The 19,870-nt window shown below is 40.5% G+C and overlaps 1 protein-coding gene across 1 annotated transcript in view; it reads right to left on the bottom strand.

Moving 5' to 3' along the window:
• Positions 1–4,098: 4,098 nt before the first annotated feature.
• EFR3B (EFR3 homolog B) overlaps positions 4,099–19,870 on the bottom strand; it is a 103,866-nt gene continuing 88,094 nt past the window's right edge. Inside the window, exons 16-23 of the mRNA XM_081346344.1 lie at positions 16,163–16,294; positions 14,677–14,744; positions 14,190–14,317; positions 11,848–11,939; positions 9,300–9,348; positions 8,424–8,530; positions 6,382–6,431; positions 4,099–4,572 (exon numbers count right to left, since the gene is read on the bottom strand). Coding sequence (XP_081202470.1) covers positions 4,467–4,572; positions 6,382–6,431; positions 8,424–8,530; positions 9,300–9,348; positions 11,848–11,939; positions 14,190–14,317; positions 14,677–14,744; positions 16,163–16,294 — 732 coding nt within the window. The 3' untranslated portion in view covers positions 4,099–4,466. The remainder of the gene's footprint in view (positions 4,573–6,381; positions 6,432–8,423; positions 8,531–9,299; positions 9,349–11,847; positions 11,940–14,189; positions 14,318–14,676; positions 14,745–16,162; positions 16,295–19,870) is intronic.

Genomic DNA, 19,870 nt, shown 5'->3' with positions numbered 1-19,870 from the left:
GTGTTTGTTTTTTCTTCAAAAGACAGCTGGGCTGGTTGTTTTTTTCCTTGAGGAAAATTTTGAGTAACTGCAACTCCAAATATTTATTATGGCAAAATAGTTTTCTAGGCTGGTAGATATCTAGGCATAAGATTTGGTGTAAGTGAATGCAAGGAACAGAAAGGAGCACACCAGGAAAACAAAATGCAACATCTGGGACAGTTACATTAAATCTTCTGTATGGATAAACTAAGTAGTGTGGCCATTCACAAAGAATCATATTTTGTTTTCTTTTTCCTTCAATCTCATGCTTTAAATATTACGCTTTACTCTCTTAAAGATAGTGCAATCCAAATTGGCAACAACATTTAACATTTATTTGGAAAGGGCACCCAGATATCTTTATTCAGAAATAAATAAACTGTCCCTCATCTATAAATGACCTTTGGGAAGATCAACAGTAAAACAGCTTCAGCTAATACCTAATGCAATCTGTTCCCCCACATAAAATGCATATTGTGTATTTTAAATGCCACGATTACAAAAATATGGTATTTCAAGCTTTCTTAGATTTAGCCATAAAAAAGAATGAAATATTATTTAACTTGGAAATGTTCCACCTGTTCCTAGTGCAGAGTCACATTTTATCTTGAAGCTGTGGGCTATACCTGAACTAAGAGCTGGGAATTAAATATGCCTAAATATATAAATGCAATTTCAGTGGACAGTAGATATCAATTATTTATTCAGCAGTATAAATTGTTCAATGGTTGAACTTCCCATTAAATATTTTGGTAAAATCAAAAGATTAATGTATATTCTAAGAGGGATTTACAATATTAATTCCTATTAGATATCTACACAATAGATAAGGTAATGAGAAAAACTTTATTTCAGGATAAACCCTTTTGAATATCCTTGGCCAAACTGAGGTTATTAGATGATGATGCTGGTTTTAACATGCTGGATTTTCAACTATATCATTGGGCCTTAAGTTTAAAATTTTACTTTTTGAACAAGTTTTTTTATGATTATTCCCCTCCTTGGGCCTTTTTGGAGAATGAATGTGTAACACTTCTGAAACCTTGACAAGTTTGTGGCCCAGGTATACTAAACTGGGACCTGTTTTCAACTCTAAAAGCTACCAGGCATATTTGGTTATTTGTAAAAGGTTACATTTCATTTCTGAATCACATGAGAAATGATAGAATAACCCAAATTTGAAAATAGCATGAAAGATGCTTTACTGGAATGCTTGGGCTAACCAAGGGATCAGTAGCTTAGTTCATTTTATTTCTAATAGTTATTTTAAAATTTTTTTGAGGGACCGAGTATTGAATATGACTTATCTACAATATTCATTTGGCAATACATATAAATAAAGTATGTTATGGAATCTTGGTTGTTTGATTGTTAATGTTTCATTAACCAACTAAGCAGTACCATCAGGGCGAGTGTGGGATTTGCTCTCTGTTTATATAGTATACAGTAGCTTGCTTAGCCAATGTTCATGGGGGTGTGGTTTTCTGGACTGTGCCTAAATTAGTCTGGGAAACTGTAAGCATCCTAGACCAAAACACACACATACACCCTAGGGAATTCCTAGAAGTTTTTGTATTCAGACAAATCATCTATCAAGAAGCACATAAAACTAAGCCATATTTACACATCATTCAAGAGACAAAAAAAGATAAAAACAAAACAAAAAGACCAGAGCATGTCCTCTCCAGCAACAATGAAGTAGCATACAGTAGTCCTTGCAGTGTCTGCTCTTGACCTATACAATATGGTTTATGAAGAGGTGAACTGGATGAGTTTACTAGCTGTTGTCAGTTTTCCAGGTGCAGTTGTGGCAAATAGTCACTCACATGCAAATCTTCCACAGCTGATATGATGACAACTGCAGTTTTGTCCAGCAGTTCCAAAGCTCCATAACAGCAACATATTTGAATCCTATTTCACTATTAACTGAACCACTACAGTACATTGCTCAACTTTACAACTGTAAAAGGCTGATCCTGAAAACTTAAGGATAAGAAACATCTGGTCCTTTGGACGTTATGACATCCTTCACCATTGACCTGCTGGCTTAGGGTTGTAGGGAGCTGTAATTTAGCAGGAGTGTCATTCGGCTCCATTCTAACCTGTTTGTTTATATGAGTTTTATGCTTAGTCTGCAGAAAAGCTATAGATGAAAGACTGCCACTGGTCCAGATTTTGCCTTGTCTACAACGACATCCTTTCCTTATATGTTAAAGGTAGGATTTCCACAATCCCTGACCACTGGGCATGATGGCCGAGGCTGATGGAATTTGGAATTTATCTCAAACATGGCAACCAGGCCACTTTTTCTTCTTTTTAAAATGGTCAATTAAAACCAGATGATTGAAGAAGCAGTTGGTATGTTGCCACAAATAGCACCATCTTCTATATGTTTTTATCTTCATGAGTTGTAACTCAGCAGAAACCTATGGGCTTTCTTAGTAAATTAAATGATGGCTATTTATAGCCTAGCAGTCTAGGAAAAAAACATAAGGGTAAACCTGGCTGGTGTTCTGGAAAAATAGAGTGGCAGAGAGCCTTCTAGCAAATGATTGCTCTAAAATCTTAAACAGAATAGAATATTTTTATAGGTGGCAACAGTCAAGAATTGAACTGGGAACTTGTGTATGGGCACTATTATTGAAGCCCATCATTACATTTTGCCACTAGCTCAGGGGTAGGCAACCTCGGCTCTTTTATGGACTTCAACTCCCAGAATTCCTGAGCCAGCTTGGCTGGCTCAGGAATTCTGGGAGTTGAAGTCCATGAGTCAAAAAAGAGCCGAGGTTGCCTACCCCTGCACTAGCTCAATTCATAATTCTGTATTTGAAATTGAAATTGTAGGAACTCTGGCAACTTTGTACCCAATTGCTCTGATGTTTCAGGCCAAGAAATAACTTTTCAAGGGATGGAAAATATTTCCTAAGTATCTAAAAATTCACTTTTCTTAATCTCTTCGTCTCTTCGAGGGAATCTCCAGGCATTTAGTCATAGAATGAACAGAATGACATTATGTTAGGCACCCAGACAGATTTACAGTGGACAAATATCACAGCAGGCAGATAGAGCTCACATGGAATCAGGACTATACAGGTCTGCAGGAGAGAGTATGGCAACCAGCGAAATATGGATCAAAATGTTGTGATGCAAATTCTGCCTGTCTTTACTTGTATGCAAAGTTGTAACACTAATATGAAAGGTCAGAGGTGTTGTGACATCATAATATACATTTCACAATTTTTGTGTAATCTTGGTTAGGAATACATTCCCGTGGACAGGACAATAATTCCTGGTCATATCCATCTTCTACTCCTTTGTAGAAACCACAAGGCTGGAAAGAACATTTTTCTCCATATGGATGATCATCTTTGCAGCAAAAAAACTCTCCTTTAGTTTCAATAAGTTGCTATTTTTGCCACAGCTGAACATTTAATGAGCAGCACATTTCCTGCAGCTCCTCCCTGTAGTTTACTTTCTCTTTGTTCCTCCCAAACAATATGCGTCAGTGTTTTCTTTTTCATTAGAGAGGAAAAGTTTTCTGCACATTTTAAAAATTAGAAAAGGGCAATTTGAGGCCTTAGGATTGTATGCAAGCCTTCAATCATGCTCCCCCCCAATTTAATAGCATGTGGAACTTCAACCAAGTCAGGATGGAGCCTACAACAGTACAACTAAAGTACCACTTGTTAAAAAGGATAATGGGTTTAAGAAAAGGAGCAGTGTGTCTGTTATCATCTTGGTTTATTTAAACCTCTCACTCACCTTGCTAAAAATCCTTCGTGCCATTATGAGGTTTGACACACAGGTCAATGAAGGAAGAGCATTAAATACTCTTAATATTGCCAAAAGAATACACCTGAAAGCCTACATATATGGCATGGCCTTGTACCATCATGTTCTCCAAAAGATTAAGTGCACACCCTGGCACCAAAAAGTGCCCTTCCTTTCATTAGAACATTTGAAATGAAGAGTAAAATTTCAATTATGAGAAGGGAGAGGAGAGGAGACAAGAGGAAGAAAACCCAAGGGAATTACTCTGAACAAGGAACCACACACATAAGATAAATGAGACAAACCCACAGAGAATAAATTCATTTTATGTAATGGATTATCAACACTCGCTTTTACCAGAGAAAGATTCAATTCTTCAACACTATTAAAACAGCTTCTAGAAAAGGGAAGCAAAACAAATTGCCACCTTTTCCCAGTCTATAAAAAGGCTCTGGGGATGCACTTTGTGGCTTTTATCATGACTGAACATGGGCTGATCACGAAGAAGGAAGAGAAACCAAGTGAGTAGACTCTAAGGGAGGTGTCCAACTCTCTTGCTTGAAAGGGATGTTGAGTGGCTGCTCCCTGGCCCCAGGAGCTCCCTGTAGCTCTCAAAGGCGCCATGGTTCTGGAGGATTTGTTGCTCAGCTTCGTCTTAGCATGCAGTCTGGCTCTCAGTAGACACACAGATCTGGGAACTTCATCTCATACACTGGGATGGAATGGTTCTGAGGCTGGCCATAAGCAGCTGTGATGGTTCCAGAGGGACTGGGAGGGGGTCTGCAATGGAGGGGGACAGGAAGACAGGAAAACAAGCATATAAGGACAGGAAGGTATAAGACATTTATTCATTGGCATCCTTCAGTCTCGAGAGACTATGGCATCATGCTCTGGAAAGAGGTCCTAAAGCAGCATCTGGTGTGGCTAAAAAGGCCAATTCAAGAGTGGTTGGTAAAGCAGACACCACAATTAACAGACTTACAAAGAGAGTATGGCTTAATAAGAAGCTGACAGAACATACAAAGATCCAGGTCTATAGAGCCTGCGTCCTGAGCACACTCTTGTACTGCAGTGAGTCTTGGACCCTTTACGCACGGCAGGAGAGAAAGTTAAACACTTTCATATGTGCTGTCTCCGACGTATTCTTGGCATCACCTACATAACAAAGTTCCAAATAGCACAATCCTGGAATGTGCTGGAATTTCTAGCATGTATACACTATTGAAACAGCAACGTCTACGCTGGCTTGGGCATGTCGTGAGAATGGCTGATGGTCGGATTCCAAAAGATCTCCTGTATGGAGAACTAGTACAGGGAAAGCGCCCCAGAGGGAGACCAGAGCTGCGATATAAGGATATCTGCAAGAGGGATCTATTTATTTATTTATTTATTTAATTGGATTTGTATACCGCCCTTTCCCGAAGGACTCAGGGCGGTTTACAAGGAATTAAAACAAGAAATACAAAAGTTAAAAACAATTAAAAAGATTATAATAGTCCCTGAGAAAATAAAAACCCCAATTAAAATTAAAATTAAAATTCTCAGCCTGCGCCAGAGAGCTCGAAGAGCCAGGTCTTCAGGTCCCGGCGGAATGAACGGAGGTCGGGGGCAGTCCTCAGCTCCACGGGCAGCTGGTTCCAGAGGGCAGGCATACCCGCTGAGAAGGCCCTCCCCCTGGGCGTTACCCACCGGCAATCTTTTACCGGCGGCACCCTGAGAAGACCCTCCCTGTGGGAGCGCACTGGACGAAGGGAGCTTGATGCTGGCAGCAGGTGTTCCCTCAGATATCCCGGACCACATCTAAAGGCCTTGGGAATGGACATTAACAGCTGGGAACCCTTGACCTCTGATTGATCAGCCTAGAGGGTAAAGACGCAGCATGGCCTTCTCCAATTTGAAGAGACACTTGTGCGGCAGGCTGAGGCAAAGAGGCAGTCCTGGAACCAGCGAAACCTGGGGGCTGGACAGGGGACAGATTGTATCTGCCCTCAGTGTGGAAGGGATAAGACATTTAAGAGAAAACGAAAATAGCAACTACCCCAAAAACTAAACTACAGAATGAGGTGGGAAACTTTGTTCCACCAACTGGGAAGGAAGAGCAAGAAGCAAGAGCAATAAATCATTATTTGAGGACCTAGGAAAGCTTTCCCATATAGATTATGAATCATACTAACATGCTGGTAAAGGGAAAAGTCTGAAAAGTTGGCTTCTTGGGGCTGTGATCTCTACAGGGACAAATCTTTGGGCACCTACTGCTTTTTGCAGAAGCTCAGGTATTTGGTGGAACCCCTTGTTACTCGATGCTACAAACAGCCAATAAATAAATAAATAAATAAATAAATAAATGAGATTTCCCTTGAACCAGCTAGCTGCTGTAGGATCCCATAAAAGGCAAGCGTTCTTTAGGAAGAAGCCAATTGGCTTAAGAGGATTCCTACAGAGAATCTAAAGCACCCTTGCTTACTTCAGATCTATTCAGATCCTTTATTGCCAATCTTGCTGTCTTGATGAACCACTATAATTGCTGTTTCTGCTAGCAATCTGCTGCCTGGATATCCCTAAGGAGAAAGTTATGTCACCTTCCCTTACCGTATTGTGATCTCAAAAATCTGGTTGAGCTTGCTCTGTAGTAGACTTGCCTGCAATAAGAATATCACATTGATTTTAAGTACTGCAAGTGGAAAGTCACCTTGTAATGAACACAAAGAGATTTTTCATAAGGGTTTTCATCAAATTCTATTTTTTATGGCACTATAACAAAATCCTTTAAATTAAATTTACTACAATCCCCCCTCCCCAATCTAGAGTGGATCCCCTTTCATGGGTAGCTCTGCAATTCCAGTGGCACTAGCGATATCTTATTTCAGAGTAAGTAGAAGCACTTTGGAAAAATCTTTTATTTTATTCATCTTAGGCATTTTAATTTTGGGGATGGTGGTGATTTAATTTATGACACCAGAATAACAATCCATTGTTATGACCAACATTTGGACAATTAAAAAAGTTGCAAATTAAACTATACTCATAGAACTTCCAGTTTGAAAATGGAAAAAGTGACCTCCACAAACATTCCTGAGAACTGCAACTCAAACTGCCTAAGCTGAGCACTTCAGGCCCCATGAAGAAGAAAATGTCTATTTAACCAACATCTTAATCTTAAAACTAATTTGATGAATAGAGGAAGTTGCTTACACCAAACCAGACTCTTAATGGCTTTGGTTAAGAACCTATCTGGAAAGGCAGCAGCTCTTTTGGGTGCCAGACAGCAAGACATTTTTCTCCCTTTTGTTCTCTCAACACAGGCCCACAAGCAACCTTTACGGCACCAACTACTTTGTACCTCCTCAAAATGATGTGTGGTTCTTGATCATTATAAGGTCCTCCCCACACACCCTTATTTGCTCTAGAGAGAAATGCTGTATTGCCAGGGACTGCAATTTAGTTGCTCTGCATATTCACTGCAAATGAGAAAACACTGAACTATGGGAGTCCCCCATTCTGACAATGGTTTTTGACGAATTTCCTGTTATGACTACTTCTTTTGTGTCCCTACAAAGTCTTTGTTATGGACAAGATCTAGCACACTTATCAACAATGCAGTTGACTTGATCAGAAGCTGGAATCTGCTCAGCACCTATTGGCCAATTCACACTGCTCTGAGCACACACACAAACACATCCCTTGGCACTACCCTCCATATATATGTGGGCCTGGGTTGTAGGAGTGACTGGATATCTGATTTTGCAGGTTACTGGTGTGTTCTGAAGCACTTGTCATATCTTACACAAGGTCCTTCAAAACAAGAGTGCTCTTTAAAAGAACTCTAGAAATGTGTTTCAAAACAGGAACAAGATTCAGTAACCTGAGGATTCCACCAGTTGCTTTCCTTAATTTGTCCAGGATTAGAATTTACAGGAAGCACCACATTGTCTTTATTGCTGTGGAAGAATAGGGTACAAATATGGAGGAAACAAATTTTATGCAGACATCTTTTCTAACCTGATCAAATATTTGAACAGATACTTGGGACTCTTGTGTGCCCAAAACAGATGTAATACAGCATGAGGTTATCCTTGGACAGTGTCAGAATAAGGGGGGAAATTCTCTTTTAATAATATTGTAGAATGTTGGTGCAAAATCGCTTCATTTCAAGCTACCTCTTCCATACACCCTATATTGTCTGCATAGATTGTGCTGACCTAGCACACAAAACACCACTTCCATTCTGGAACACCTCAACCTATTTCAGCTTGTCTTAGCAGTGGACTGCAACAGGACAGAGGTGACATCATAACTGAGGAAACACGATGATGATTCACTTTGGCCATTCTACAACCTGTAAAACATTGTTACTGATCTGTACGAGCGAGCAAAATAACAAAAATAATCTTATTCAGCTTTTATCAAGCTGAATCAATACATAAAGAAGCATCAAGAATAAGTTACAACACAAATAAAACACATTTCTCTTCTATTGCCACGTGGTATGATTTCATTATTCAATCTATCCTACTTATTTCAAGATATGCTATCCTCTGTATGAGGACTGTTCCTCAGTATATACCAAGGGAAACAATACAGGCAAGCAGAGCAGGAGAGAGGGGACCACAACAGGAAGCCCTGATACTTACTCGGGCCCCACAATGAGCTGCAATTTCTTCAAAGGGAGCTTTCTGGAATTTTTCAACCACCTGCCGCCTCCTTTCCCTCTCTTGTTCCTCTACAGCAACACTGTCGACTAACAAGAAAGCAAGAGAAATTAATGACTGGGGAGGAGTAGGATGAAAATCCTGCCCATTTAAACTTGAGTTCAGCTTCCTGGTTTAGGATGAAAGCAGAGTTTGTCTTAATTTTCAGTTGTTTTAATTGCTGTGCTATTATTCTGGGATGCATATATAGAATAGGTGTCAGGACCCACCCCAATCCACGTCTAGGAAAACAAAAACTCTTGGAGTCAGTTCTAGTCCAAAAGGAATTTTTACTAGGACATGTTTGGTTGTGGAAATACAAGACAGGACCTAGTATTGTTTTACAGATTGAAACTTTATAAAGAGTTCCGGGTTCAACCCCCCCTTCCCTCAACCCCATTTGGTCAGCCCCCCCATCATTACTTCGTGTCATCCCTTTTGTAGGAAAAAGGGAACTTCGGATCTTTTACGGTTATTGCCTTCTTCCTTTACAGATTCAAATGAAGACACAGGCCAGATGCCTTCTTCCCTAACCCTCCCCTTTGTTCCCCCAGTTCAAAAGGTTTCCCTTGGTCTTTGAAATAACCTAAGGCATGCTGAATCCACATTCGCTCCTCCTTCCTCGGGAGATGGCAGAATCCAGGGGGGGTGGGATAATGTTTTAAACATACATTTATGAATGTGATATAAATGGATTCTGACAATAGGAAAAGGGGTGGAGGGAGATAATTAGATCAGAGATTTTCAAAACTCCCTTCCCCCCAGTCAATCTAGTTTTAGCTGAAATAGTACAACTGTATTGCCGTGAAAAAGACTTACCAATTGCTTTCTTGAGGGTTTCATACGTGATCTCTTCAGCTGGCGCTCTCTTTGGGGGATTGATGGGAAGAACAACACAAACAATGGTAGAGAAAGAGTATGTTAGGAACTAGGCATATTAAAATCTGATAAGAGGTTTAGAAAGACATCCAACGTTAAAGGAATAATAGTCATAAAGAAACTTTATTTAACAGAAGAAAAAGCCAACTACCTCATCAAACGAATAATCTGTATAATGTATTATCCTAAGAATGTAAATAAATAATAAATCCCCTTTTCTATAATCTTGTCTGTTTTGCACTCCTCTAGCTAAACCTCTTTTCCAAACAATTTTGCCACTTGCCCCAAACATTCCTCCTTGCTGCATGCCAAACTTCCAGGTGGCCCAAGGCATTGGAGACACTCAACTACCTAACTAGGGAATCCATGCTTCATATATTTGGTTAGGATTTGGTAAGCAGTCCATTATTTTCTTTTCTTAAATCCTACTATGGAGTTTGTTTTATTAATGAAAAGCATTTGTTTTAAAAGGTTTATTCTCATCCTTCTTGTCTTGTAACTAAGAACATACAAGTATGACAGATTCAGAACAAAAACAGATGGATAAGCATAAGATCAATGATCTGAAAGTTCACTAGCCTCATTTTTACATGCCAGAATAAAAAAGAAAACATTTGGCATTTCATAAATGCTTACCCAAAGTGGTCTGCTGACCACTGAGAGTTATCTTGAATTAAAAGTTCTTATCCTCGACCTACCATAAAATCAGAAGCTACGTGGCAGCACCTCTATGCATCTGATGAAGTGAGTTGCAACTCATAAAAGCTTATGTCTTTCATTAAAATCTGTGAGTCAGGAATGGTGCTGCCAGACTCCTGATTTATTGCTACTATAAATACAGATTTTCACTTAGATTAACTTTCCATCGAATCACAGAACTGAAAAAGCCATTTAGACCATTCAGCCCAATTTGTTATCTGTGCAAGAATCCTAATTAAAGCATCCACAACAGGATATTCAGTCTCTATATGAACACATTCAGCAAACTGGTGTGTTCACCGTCTTTTTGGAGAACTGACTGATGAATTCTTTCTACTACCAGTCCCCCTCTCCCCCTAATATTCAACTGTAATCTATCAATGGCCCATGACTGCTGTGCCAAATCTGCTATGAATCATATTGTGAAGTATGTGGATGACATGGCAGTGGTGGCTCTTATTTGGGATGATAATGAAGATTCATATTTATTTATTTAATTACATTTATATACCGCCCTTTCCCGAAGGACTCAGGGCGGTTTACAGGGTGATTAAAAAACAAAGGTATAAAAGTTAAAAACAGATTTTAAAAAATTATATTCGTCCCTGCATAAATAAAACCCCAGTTAAAATTAAGATTAAAGCTAAAATTAAAATTCTCAGCCTGGGCCAGAGAGCTCGAAGAGCCAGGTCTTCAGGTCCTGGCGGAATGAACGGAGGTCGGGGGCAGTCCTCAGCTCCACTGGCAGCTGGTTCCAAAGGGCAGGCACACCCACTGAGAAGGCCCTATCCCTGGGTGTCGTCCGCCGGCAATCTCTTACCGGTGGCACCCTGAGAAGACCCTCCCTGTGGGAGCGCACTGGACGAAGGGAACTTGATGATATAGGGAGGAGGTGAAGGCTTTGGTAGACTGGTGCAATAAAAATAATGGAGCTTTGAATGTTAATAAAACAAAGGAGATCATTGTTGATTTTAGAAAGAGCCAGCATAGTTTACTTTGTATCAAGGCTGCAGCTGTGGAGGTGGTCAATAGTATTAAGTACCTGGGGGTACAAAGAACTAACAATCTGACTTGGTCTCTTCATACGTTATCTTTAGTGAAACGTGCAAACCAGCGTTTGCATTTCTTGCATTGGATGAGGAGACCACATCTCTCTTTCTGTCCTGGCCACTTTTTACAGAAGGATGATTGAGAGTGTTTTAACAAACTGCATCACTGTTTGGTTTGGTGGTAGCAGTGCCTCAGATAGAAGGTCCATACAGAGAGTGATAAGGACAGTCGAGCTGATTATAGGAAGCCTGCTTCCCGTTATTCAGGATACTGCTTATAAGTGCTAGGTGCTTAGAGCTCGAAGCACTGTTAGAGACAATTTACCAACACCATCAATGTTCCTTTGGTACCTGGGATGCAATTCATACTGCCTTAAAAATTTGAACTTGGAAATCTAATTCAACATAATGTAGATGGAACACAATGGAGCTAACCAATAAAGAAACATATGGGATGAAGTAAACCCTTTTCTAACCAAGTTGCTGTTACACTTCTTATTGCCTGGGCAAATGAATTCAATAAATCAGTACATAATGTCTAGTTAGGGTCTTAAAAAACTGCTCCATGATAGGTACAAAATAAAATAGCATCTCAAAAAATATTAGTGATGTTGTAAAGAGTTCAGAATAAAGTAAAGAGGATCTCACAAGACTGGTAACAGGTTACCAACCATCCATTTCTCATTCAATTTATCCTTGCTGAGCCTAGCCAAAAAGGGGATACATTGAGAATGGCATACCTCTTCTTTCTCGGGGCTATTTCTGGATTCCACTTCAACTTGTAGAGAGATGGTCTCTCCAATACTCCTCCTCTTAGACAGTCTGTCTTCATCTAAAAGGGGAAAGGGAGATAAAGTCATTTTCTTTCCCAGCTGGAAAGGTTATGTTTCTAGCATTTTGCAGGGAATTATAAAGCAAGAGGAATTATTTGGCCCTGGTTTCCTCAAATGGTCCTGTGACAGTGATTGATAAATAAACACATGCTGCCTTCAGAGAGGCTGGATTTCTACAATATGCTAAACTCTTAATGTGAGTTAACAAAACATAATTGAACATTTATATACAAAAGCATAAGCCATATTATGGCTCAACGTGACAGCCTATTTCAGGATAGTGAGGTACTGAGTTCCCGTAATAGGTTGAATCATTAACCAACCTGATTTTTGCTTAGTTTGCCGTGTTGCGTGAATCCTATCAATGAGCTGAGTACTGGTTCACCCTAGTCCAGCTTCCTTTATCTGCTGTCTTTGAGATTGTTGGCTAGTTACAGCCAAAATAATTATAGTTATAAGGTTGTTATTACTTAAAATTGTGGAGCATGCATTTCCAAGACAAAGAGAACTTGCTTTAATTTCCTAGCCCTTTTGCTTGTAATCCTTTAATTCAAAAATACAGTGAGCATGTTCTTTGTACCATCGAGACCACTGAGAGGGCTGTTTTAAGCAGAACAATGAGGTAGTTTATAAGCACAGAACACTCCTGAAAGATAGGCCAACTTGTGACAATGAAAGGAGCCACCAATAGTATATTTTAAAGCCTAGGCAAGTGCTTTGTTTTAGGAATTAGTTATAATTACAAAATCTTCATTTTTCCTTGACGTTTTTAAGTATACCTTGCTTTCAGAATGGCTTATCTTTAGGCAAAATTACAAACCACTGAGGATATTTTCCCCAAATCTGAACCAATGTTTATATAAGAATAAGTGTGATTATGCAAAGCAACCATGAACATTGCTTCTGAACCAGTAGTGCTAGATGACTTCAAGGGCACAGTGACTTTCCAATCCTTGCCTATTCTCAGAGCTGTGCCCCTCCCAGTAAGACAAATACCACACTATGAAGCAACAACACACAGTTCTTGAGGTTGACAGACCATACAACTTTGTTTCACTTTTTTCTGTTTGGGTGAGAGACCCACAAGGTTTAGAAAACTATAAGAGGAAAATTGCAAATGTTCAGTTAAACATGGGTAAGAAAGAATGCAATGGATATCCTGTAAATGTAAGAGTTAAAAATAAAGTGATGTTGCTGTGCAACTCAAATCCTGCACAACAAATAACACTGGATGAAGCAAAATGAGCACATTGCATAATTTATCCAAAATTGAGGGTCTGCTTAAGTTATTTCTGGTTTTGCTAGTCCCAAAGTGCTTTATTACATATAGAAAGAGTAGAGTTTGTTCCTGTTAACTGCAGTTTTTCAAGTAGGCTGCATAATTGAATTCTGTGCCTTCAAAAAGCATTTTCTGGAATGTTGTTCAGCTAAGTCTTAAGCAGGAAAAGACAATCTTCATCTTATTGTACTAGCTAAAAAGCCTCTCATCCTCTCTTCAGTTCTTGGACAAATGCAAGGAACTGAATTCAGCTCACCAATTTTCCATCAGAAAGCCATGGTTGATAGAGAGAGTGGGCTGTGTAAGTATAGACTAGTCTAGAAGTCTAGAAAACTAGAATCTCTCCCAGATCCCTTTCAAGTCTGTTATTCTGTTATTCTTGAAGAACCAGTTACAAAGAACAATCTTGTGTTCTCTGTGCTTCGCACAATTGGGGGTGGGGGTGGAGGGGGAAAAAGGCCACTCCCTGGGTTCCTCCTTTGCAGGTTACCACAGAGCAACTCTTTCTCACTTTGTATTCAATATCTACATGGAATGGCTGGGTGAAATGATATGCCAGTTTGAGATTTGATTAATTATATCTGCCAACGTTAGGTTGGCTAAAAGAGGCTGTTGAGGTTCTATTCTAGTGTCTGGAACTACGTGGGTCTGGCTGGGAAGGAACTGTCTCTGACTCAATCCTATCAAGGCCAAGTAGCTGAAGATGCTAGGGCCACCTAGATTTAGAGATGGCAGAAGGCTATTCCTTCAGCAAGTACATTAAAACCAAGAGGGATAAATGAAACACAATGCTGCTATATTTGAGTGCAAAGCCCAGCTGTATGAAGCACAAAGACAACAATGAAGAATCAACCATCTTCAATTTGGCTCTTTAGAATGCTTTTAAGTCATAACACAACATAAATTTGCTCTGAAAAGTAATGATAAAATTCTTCAGTAGAGAAAAATATATGACCCATTGCCCTCATACCTGTCAGCTGAGGGATGTAAGGTGTGCTGAGTCTATCTGAATTGTAGCCACTCCCTCCCAGCACTTCACTGATCTTGCTTTGCCGGAAGAGGATTTCGGGGCCAAGGTGATCCAGGTTCCGTGACAGCCTTTGAGTCAAAGCAAGAGAAACAATACATGATTGTCCCAATGACTCCCCAAGTACCCATATCACTCAGTAAATGGTCTCCAGGGAAGGAAGGACACATGTGGAAAACAGAGCTGAAAGCAAATGATGGAATAATTAAATTGGTTGAAAAGCCCATTTGTCCAAAGCATTATCTAAACTAAGATTTCTCAATCTTATCGATTTTAAAATGTGCAGAGCAACTCTCAGAATTCCCCCAGCCAGCAATTCAATTCTGAAGTTGAAGCCCATACATCTTAAAATTGCTAGGGTTGAAAAGCATTGATCTAAATTACAGAGGGATATAAGCAATCTATTTTAAGCTAACAATGGCTCTCATACCTGGGTTTTTCTACAAAGACACCTTCAGGGAGCAAGTAGGGAGCCTCTTTTTTCCTCATTTCTATAACCTGGAGAGAAGAAAAATACAAGACTTTTTTTTTACCAAACTTTATGCGCTCAGTTCCGACTACCGTGTTTCCCCGAAAATATGACTGGGTCCTTTTTTTGCCTCCAAAAGAGGCACCAGGTCTTATTTTGGGGGGATGTCTTACTCACCTCCAGCACTGACAGCCCCACCCAGTAGGTCTACTTCTTCTGGAGCCGAAGCAGCAGCTTCATTCTGCAGCTGCATTCTGCAGTCAGGCCTTTCCGAAAGGCCTATGCAGCCAAGAACTGAGCTATGGATTCAATCCATAGCTCGGTTCTCGGCTGCAATGGCCTTCTGGAAAGGCCTGTGATTGAGAAATGCAGGCCTGACTGCAGAAGACACCTCAGAAGAAGTGGGCAGTGAGGAGAGGCCTGACTGCAAGGTAAATGGGTGCAGGGTGTGTGGGACAGCTCCACCCTCCCACCCCCGCCCTAGCTTGATTTTTAGGTGTGTGCCTGGCCCCCAAACTAGGGCTTATTTTTGGGGTAGGGCTTATATTAGGCCCACTCCCAAAAATCACGCTAGGGTTTATTTTCGGGCTAGGCCTTACTTTAGGGGAATAACAAATACCAGATATTATCCAATCAGATATCGGTATTATCTTTGGATGCTTTGCCTGGCAACTCTAATAAGCTCCCCTGCTCTGGGTTTTTCAGAGATATGGCTGTAGTAAGTATGAGCGGGCATCTAAATATTACTGGATGCCATCATTAGTCCAGTGCAGGACTAAGAGTTGCACAGAATGAATTGGAGTTAAGAAAGCACTACTATTCAGGAATCTCCTGATTAGTATTACTGGGTTAGCAAATTGAGTTTTCAGTATATCGAATCTGGGAGCCTGGTGACAATTTCCAATATGCAGTTGTTAATAAAGGCACTTGTACACACAGTCCTTAATCACATCTTGCTGAAAGTTGATAAAGTTGGTGCTTCGGAATCACTTTCTTCCATATGATATATAGGCAGTGATGGAATGGCAGGAAACCACTTAGTGTGATCACTCTGCATCATATGTTGAGAGGCAATGAGAAGAGAGACAGAGGAGAGACAGCCACACTTTTCAGGAAAGGCTTTGGATGGATGGGTTTAGTCCAGCAATGTCTGATACGTGTGAGTACTTTGAGGCTGTAGGTAGTTCACCTAGCATGGCTGGGGATCACAAAAGGGAAAGTCCTGTTTGTGGGTTCCCTAAAAATCCCACTGCTTTTTACAGGGTATGGAGGGCTGAGACTTCATATTCTTATGATAGGTTTCCCCAACCGTGTGCTCCAAATGTTTTGGACTGCAGCTCCTAGAAATCTGAACCAATCTGTTTGGACCAGTCTGAAGGAGGTTTCCTGGCAGGAAAAAAACCCCAGGTAAAGGAAAGATAAGCAAAGGTAAGGCCAAGTGGCAGACCTCATGAATATGCTGGCAAAAGGCAGGCACAGTGGTCAATTGGCTGATCAGGTTCAGGTAGGCTGCTCCAAGGGCGTACAGGGCACAGCGGCTGTACAATGGCAGGTTATCCTCGTTCACCTGGGCCAGTTCCTGCAAAGAGAACAGACAGCATTGTAGTGAAAGGACAAGCAAGCTCCCCCAACCCCCATGTAGCAACAACAACAACAACAATAATAAAGTTGGAATGGATCTTGGAGATCTTCTAGTCCAACCCCCTGCTCAGGCAGGAAACCCTATACCAGGGGTAGGCAACCTTGGCTCTTTTATGACTCGTGGACTTCAATTCCCAGAATTCCTAAGCCAGGAATGCTGGCTCAGGAATTCTGGGAGTTGAAGTCCACGAGTCATAAAAGAGCCAAGGTTGCCTACCCCTGCCCTATACCATTTCAGACAAATGGTTGTCCAGTCTTTTCTTTTAAACTCCCAGTGTTGGAGCATTCACAACTTCTGTAGTAAGTTGTGGACAGCCAGACATATCTGAGATTCAGGTTACCTGCACTCATCTTGGACATAGAATTTGTATCGGCATCAGAGCTTGAAGGTATATAAAGGCAATAATCCAAATCCCATCAGAGAGAAAGAAAAAAAATCTTTTTTTTTTAAACCAAGGTAGTAGTTGGGAATGGCCTCAGGATTAACTGGTCTAAATCCGGGAGGATTCAAGAAGAACGGAGGAAAATCTGTTTCAGGAAAAATGCTATCCTTGAAAGGATGGGTAAAAATTAGATAGAAATGATGCATGTTTACTTTTAATATGGCATGCACGATTAAATTTAATTCTGATTCTACTTATTACTACGATTGATCTCTCTTTTGGTATCAATTTTTTTATTAGTTTATCAGAAAAAGGTTTTTTGCCCTTAAGGTCAAAGAATTTGAAAGAGTATACTGAATTTTGCTAACGTAAATGATGATAGCCTATAAAGATTAGTAAGTGCAAACAGAAATATATAGTATTTTCCACAACAAGAAAAAAAGAGATGGTCAAATTGATTGCTTTATTTAAAGAAAAGAACATATTTAATTTTATTTTCATTTGGAAATCACTTCTGGATTTTGTGCTTGTGATGGGATTGATCTCTCTTTCAAAGCAAAGGGGCTGGGTTTCCCTTTTGGGGAATACAGGGCTAGGAGTGGTGATATAAAATCTATTTACTTTTTATTACAGATAGTCCTCATTTAGCAACTGCTCATAGTTATGATGGTGATGAAAAAGTAACTTTGTGACTAGTTGTCGCATTTATGACCTTTGTACATCTGTAAAGCAAAGGAAAGCTGAAGTAAGGTTATAAGTCCAATCATGGTTTCAAGTAGCGACTGCTTCCCTTAATGATACTGCTAGTCACTTGTGGTCACAAAACAAGGAGTACCTGTAATATATCATTTGGTTCTTTTACTTTCCAGTAAGGCACAAGGACTTTGGGTCTCTAGCTCACACACGAGGCTTAGGGGGAGGACATCAGGAGTAGTCATCTTCTAGTAGACAAGTGATGACAGCACTAAGGAGCTAAGATGTGTAGACCCGGAAGAGAGAGGCAGTTGAGGCCTTTTCCTCCTACAAGTCTAGCTCTGTGGGTACAATCATTATTGAACCTGAGCATGCATTAGATTAGTGCCTTTATCATCTTTATTTTAACAAATCAAAACTGTCCCAACTACCCTAACTTATTAACAATATTTTTCTTTTTTCTTTTGAAATTATTATACTTTATCTTTGTGGTTTAAATTAAATTATATTGTTAGAATTCAAGAGCATTTTACAGGAATTGGCAGGAATTGCATAATAGATCCAACTCTTTATATAAAGTACACGAAAGAAACTCTTGCAAATTGCTTCTGCAAGGAATCTAATGAATCCAAGGACTGGGGTAAAAAAAAAACATGCACACTTGACCTCTTCTCACTTTGGATGCTTGTGATTTGTTTCTTTTTAAATGTTTCCTACTTTTAAAAAACAGAAGCCAGCCAGAGTCGTTTGGATTTAGGCAGCTTCTAAAATATATTAAATTGCATTAAATAAATATTTTCTAATAACCAGATGGAGTCTAAATACATGTGAAGAAGAGCAAATATGGGTGTGTGGCATATGGGAGAGAGACATATTTATTTATTTATTTAAAAGATTTACATAGCAGCCTATCTTCTAACCAATTCTGGGTGGCTCTCAAATCAAAAGATAAAGCAACGTATTAAAACTAAAACTGAACACACTGAAACATTAAAAACAACATAAACCTGATGCCCAGTCAAACTTCTAATGTCCAGTCATCCAATCCTTATCCCAGAGCTTAGAGGAAAAGCCAGGTCTTCAAAGCCCAATGGAAGGCTAGGAAAGTAGAGGCTTGTCGAACCTCAGTGGACAGGGTGTTCCACAGGGCAGAGGCTGCCACAGAAAAAGCACACTTCTGAACTCGCATCAGATGGCAATATTTAGGGCAGGGCTTTTCAACCTTTTCATCCATTGTACCACTTTTAGGATATGGCAACATCCGAGTACCACCAGTCGCCTACCAAGGTATCAAAAACTTGATAACCAAAAAAAAAAAAAAGGAAAAAAGTGATGAAGTACAGATAGTCCTCGACTTACAACAGTTCGCTTAGTGACTGTTCGAAGTTACAACAGCACTGCCCCCCAAGCCACAGCCTGCCAGGCGGCGCTCTTCCTCCTGTCTGAGATTTTCATTGTTGTGAGCATTTCTGTCGAGGATTGGCAGCAGGGGTGGGGTGGGGGGTGTTTGGTTTTTATTCCCCCCATCTGCTGGGTGGTTGCAGCAGGTTTTGGTTACTTCACATGACCCTGGGACGCTGTGCCCATCATAAATATGAATCAGTTGCCAAGCATCTGAATGTAAATCACAAGACCCTGGAGATGCTGCAACATTCCAGCTGACTGACGCTTCTTCTGGGCTCAGCAGAAGCGGCAGGATCAGCGCCGAGCTCCAGCTGTACCCTGACGCTGATCCTGGTGCTTCCACTGAGCCCTGACAGCCCTGCAGCTACAGCTATCTCTCACGCAGGCTTGTGCGGTGCTGCCACCAGTTCAGCTCATTCCCCTTCCCCGCTACCACTTTTCTAGGATGATCATGTATCACCTGCCAGGTGCCAATGTACCACAGGAGGTACCCGTACCACTGGTTGAAAAGCCCTTATTTAGGGGAAGGGCCCAGGAATGTGCCCACCCTATCTGGCCTGGTAGAGAAAGGTGGTCCTGCAGATAACCTGGCCTTGTGTTATATTCTATTGCCATGTGATATGCTTTAACTAGCACCTTGAATTGCATGTGGAAAGAAAGTGGAAGCCAGTGCATTTTGCACAAAAAGTGTTACTTGGGCAAACCTAGGGGTCCCCATTACTGTGTCTGCTGCTTTATGCAGGCATATACATAGAATGAAGGCTACTGCTAAGTTTGTAAGCCGCCCTGAGTCTTCGGAGAAGGGCGGGATATAAATGGAATTAAAATAAAATAAATAAAATAAAAAAATGCTGGACTAGTTGCAGTTGGAGGATGGTCTTCAAGGGTACCCTTATACAGAGTGTATTGTGATAATCCAAATGGGAAGTGACCAAGGCATGAGTGACAGTGAGCAAGGCCTTCTGGTCCAGGAAAGGATGCAAGTGATGCACCAGATTTATCTGTGCAAAAACTTCCATAGCCATGGGTGCTGC

Source organism: Vipera berus (assembly GCF_964194415.1).
Source record: "Vipera berus genome assembly, chromosome: 1".
Taxonomy (NCBI): domain Eukaryota; kingdom Metazoa; phylum Chordata; class Lepidosauria; order Squamata; family Viperidae; genus Vipera; species Vipera berus.
Note: the sequence above shows the minus strand (reverse complement) of the source record. Positions and strands in the feature narration are given on the sequence as shown.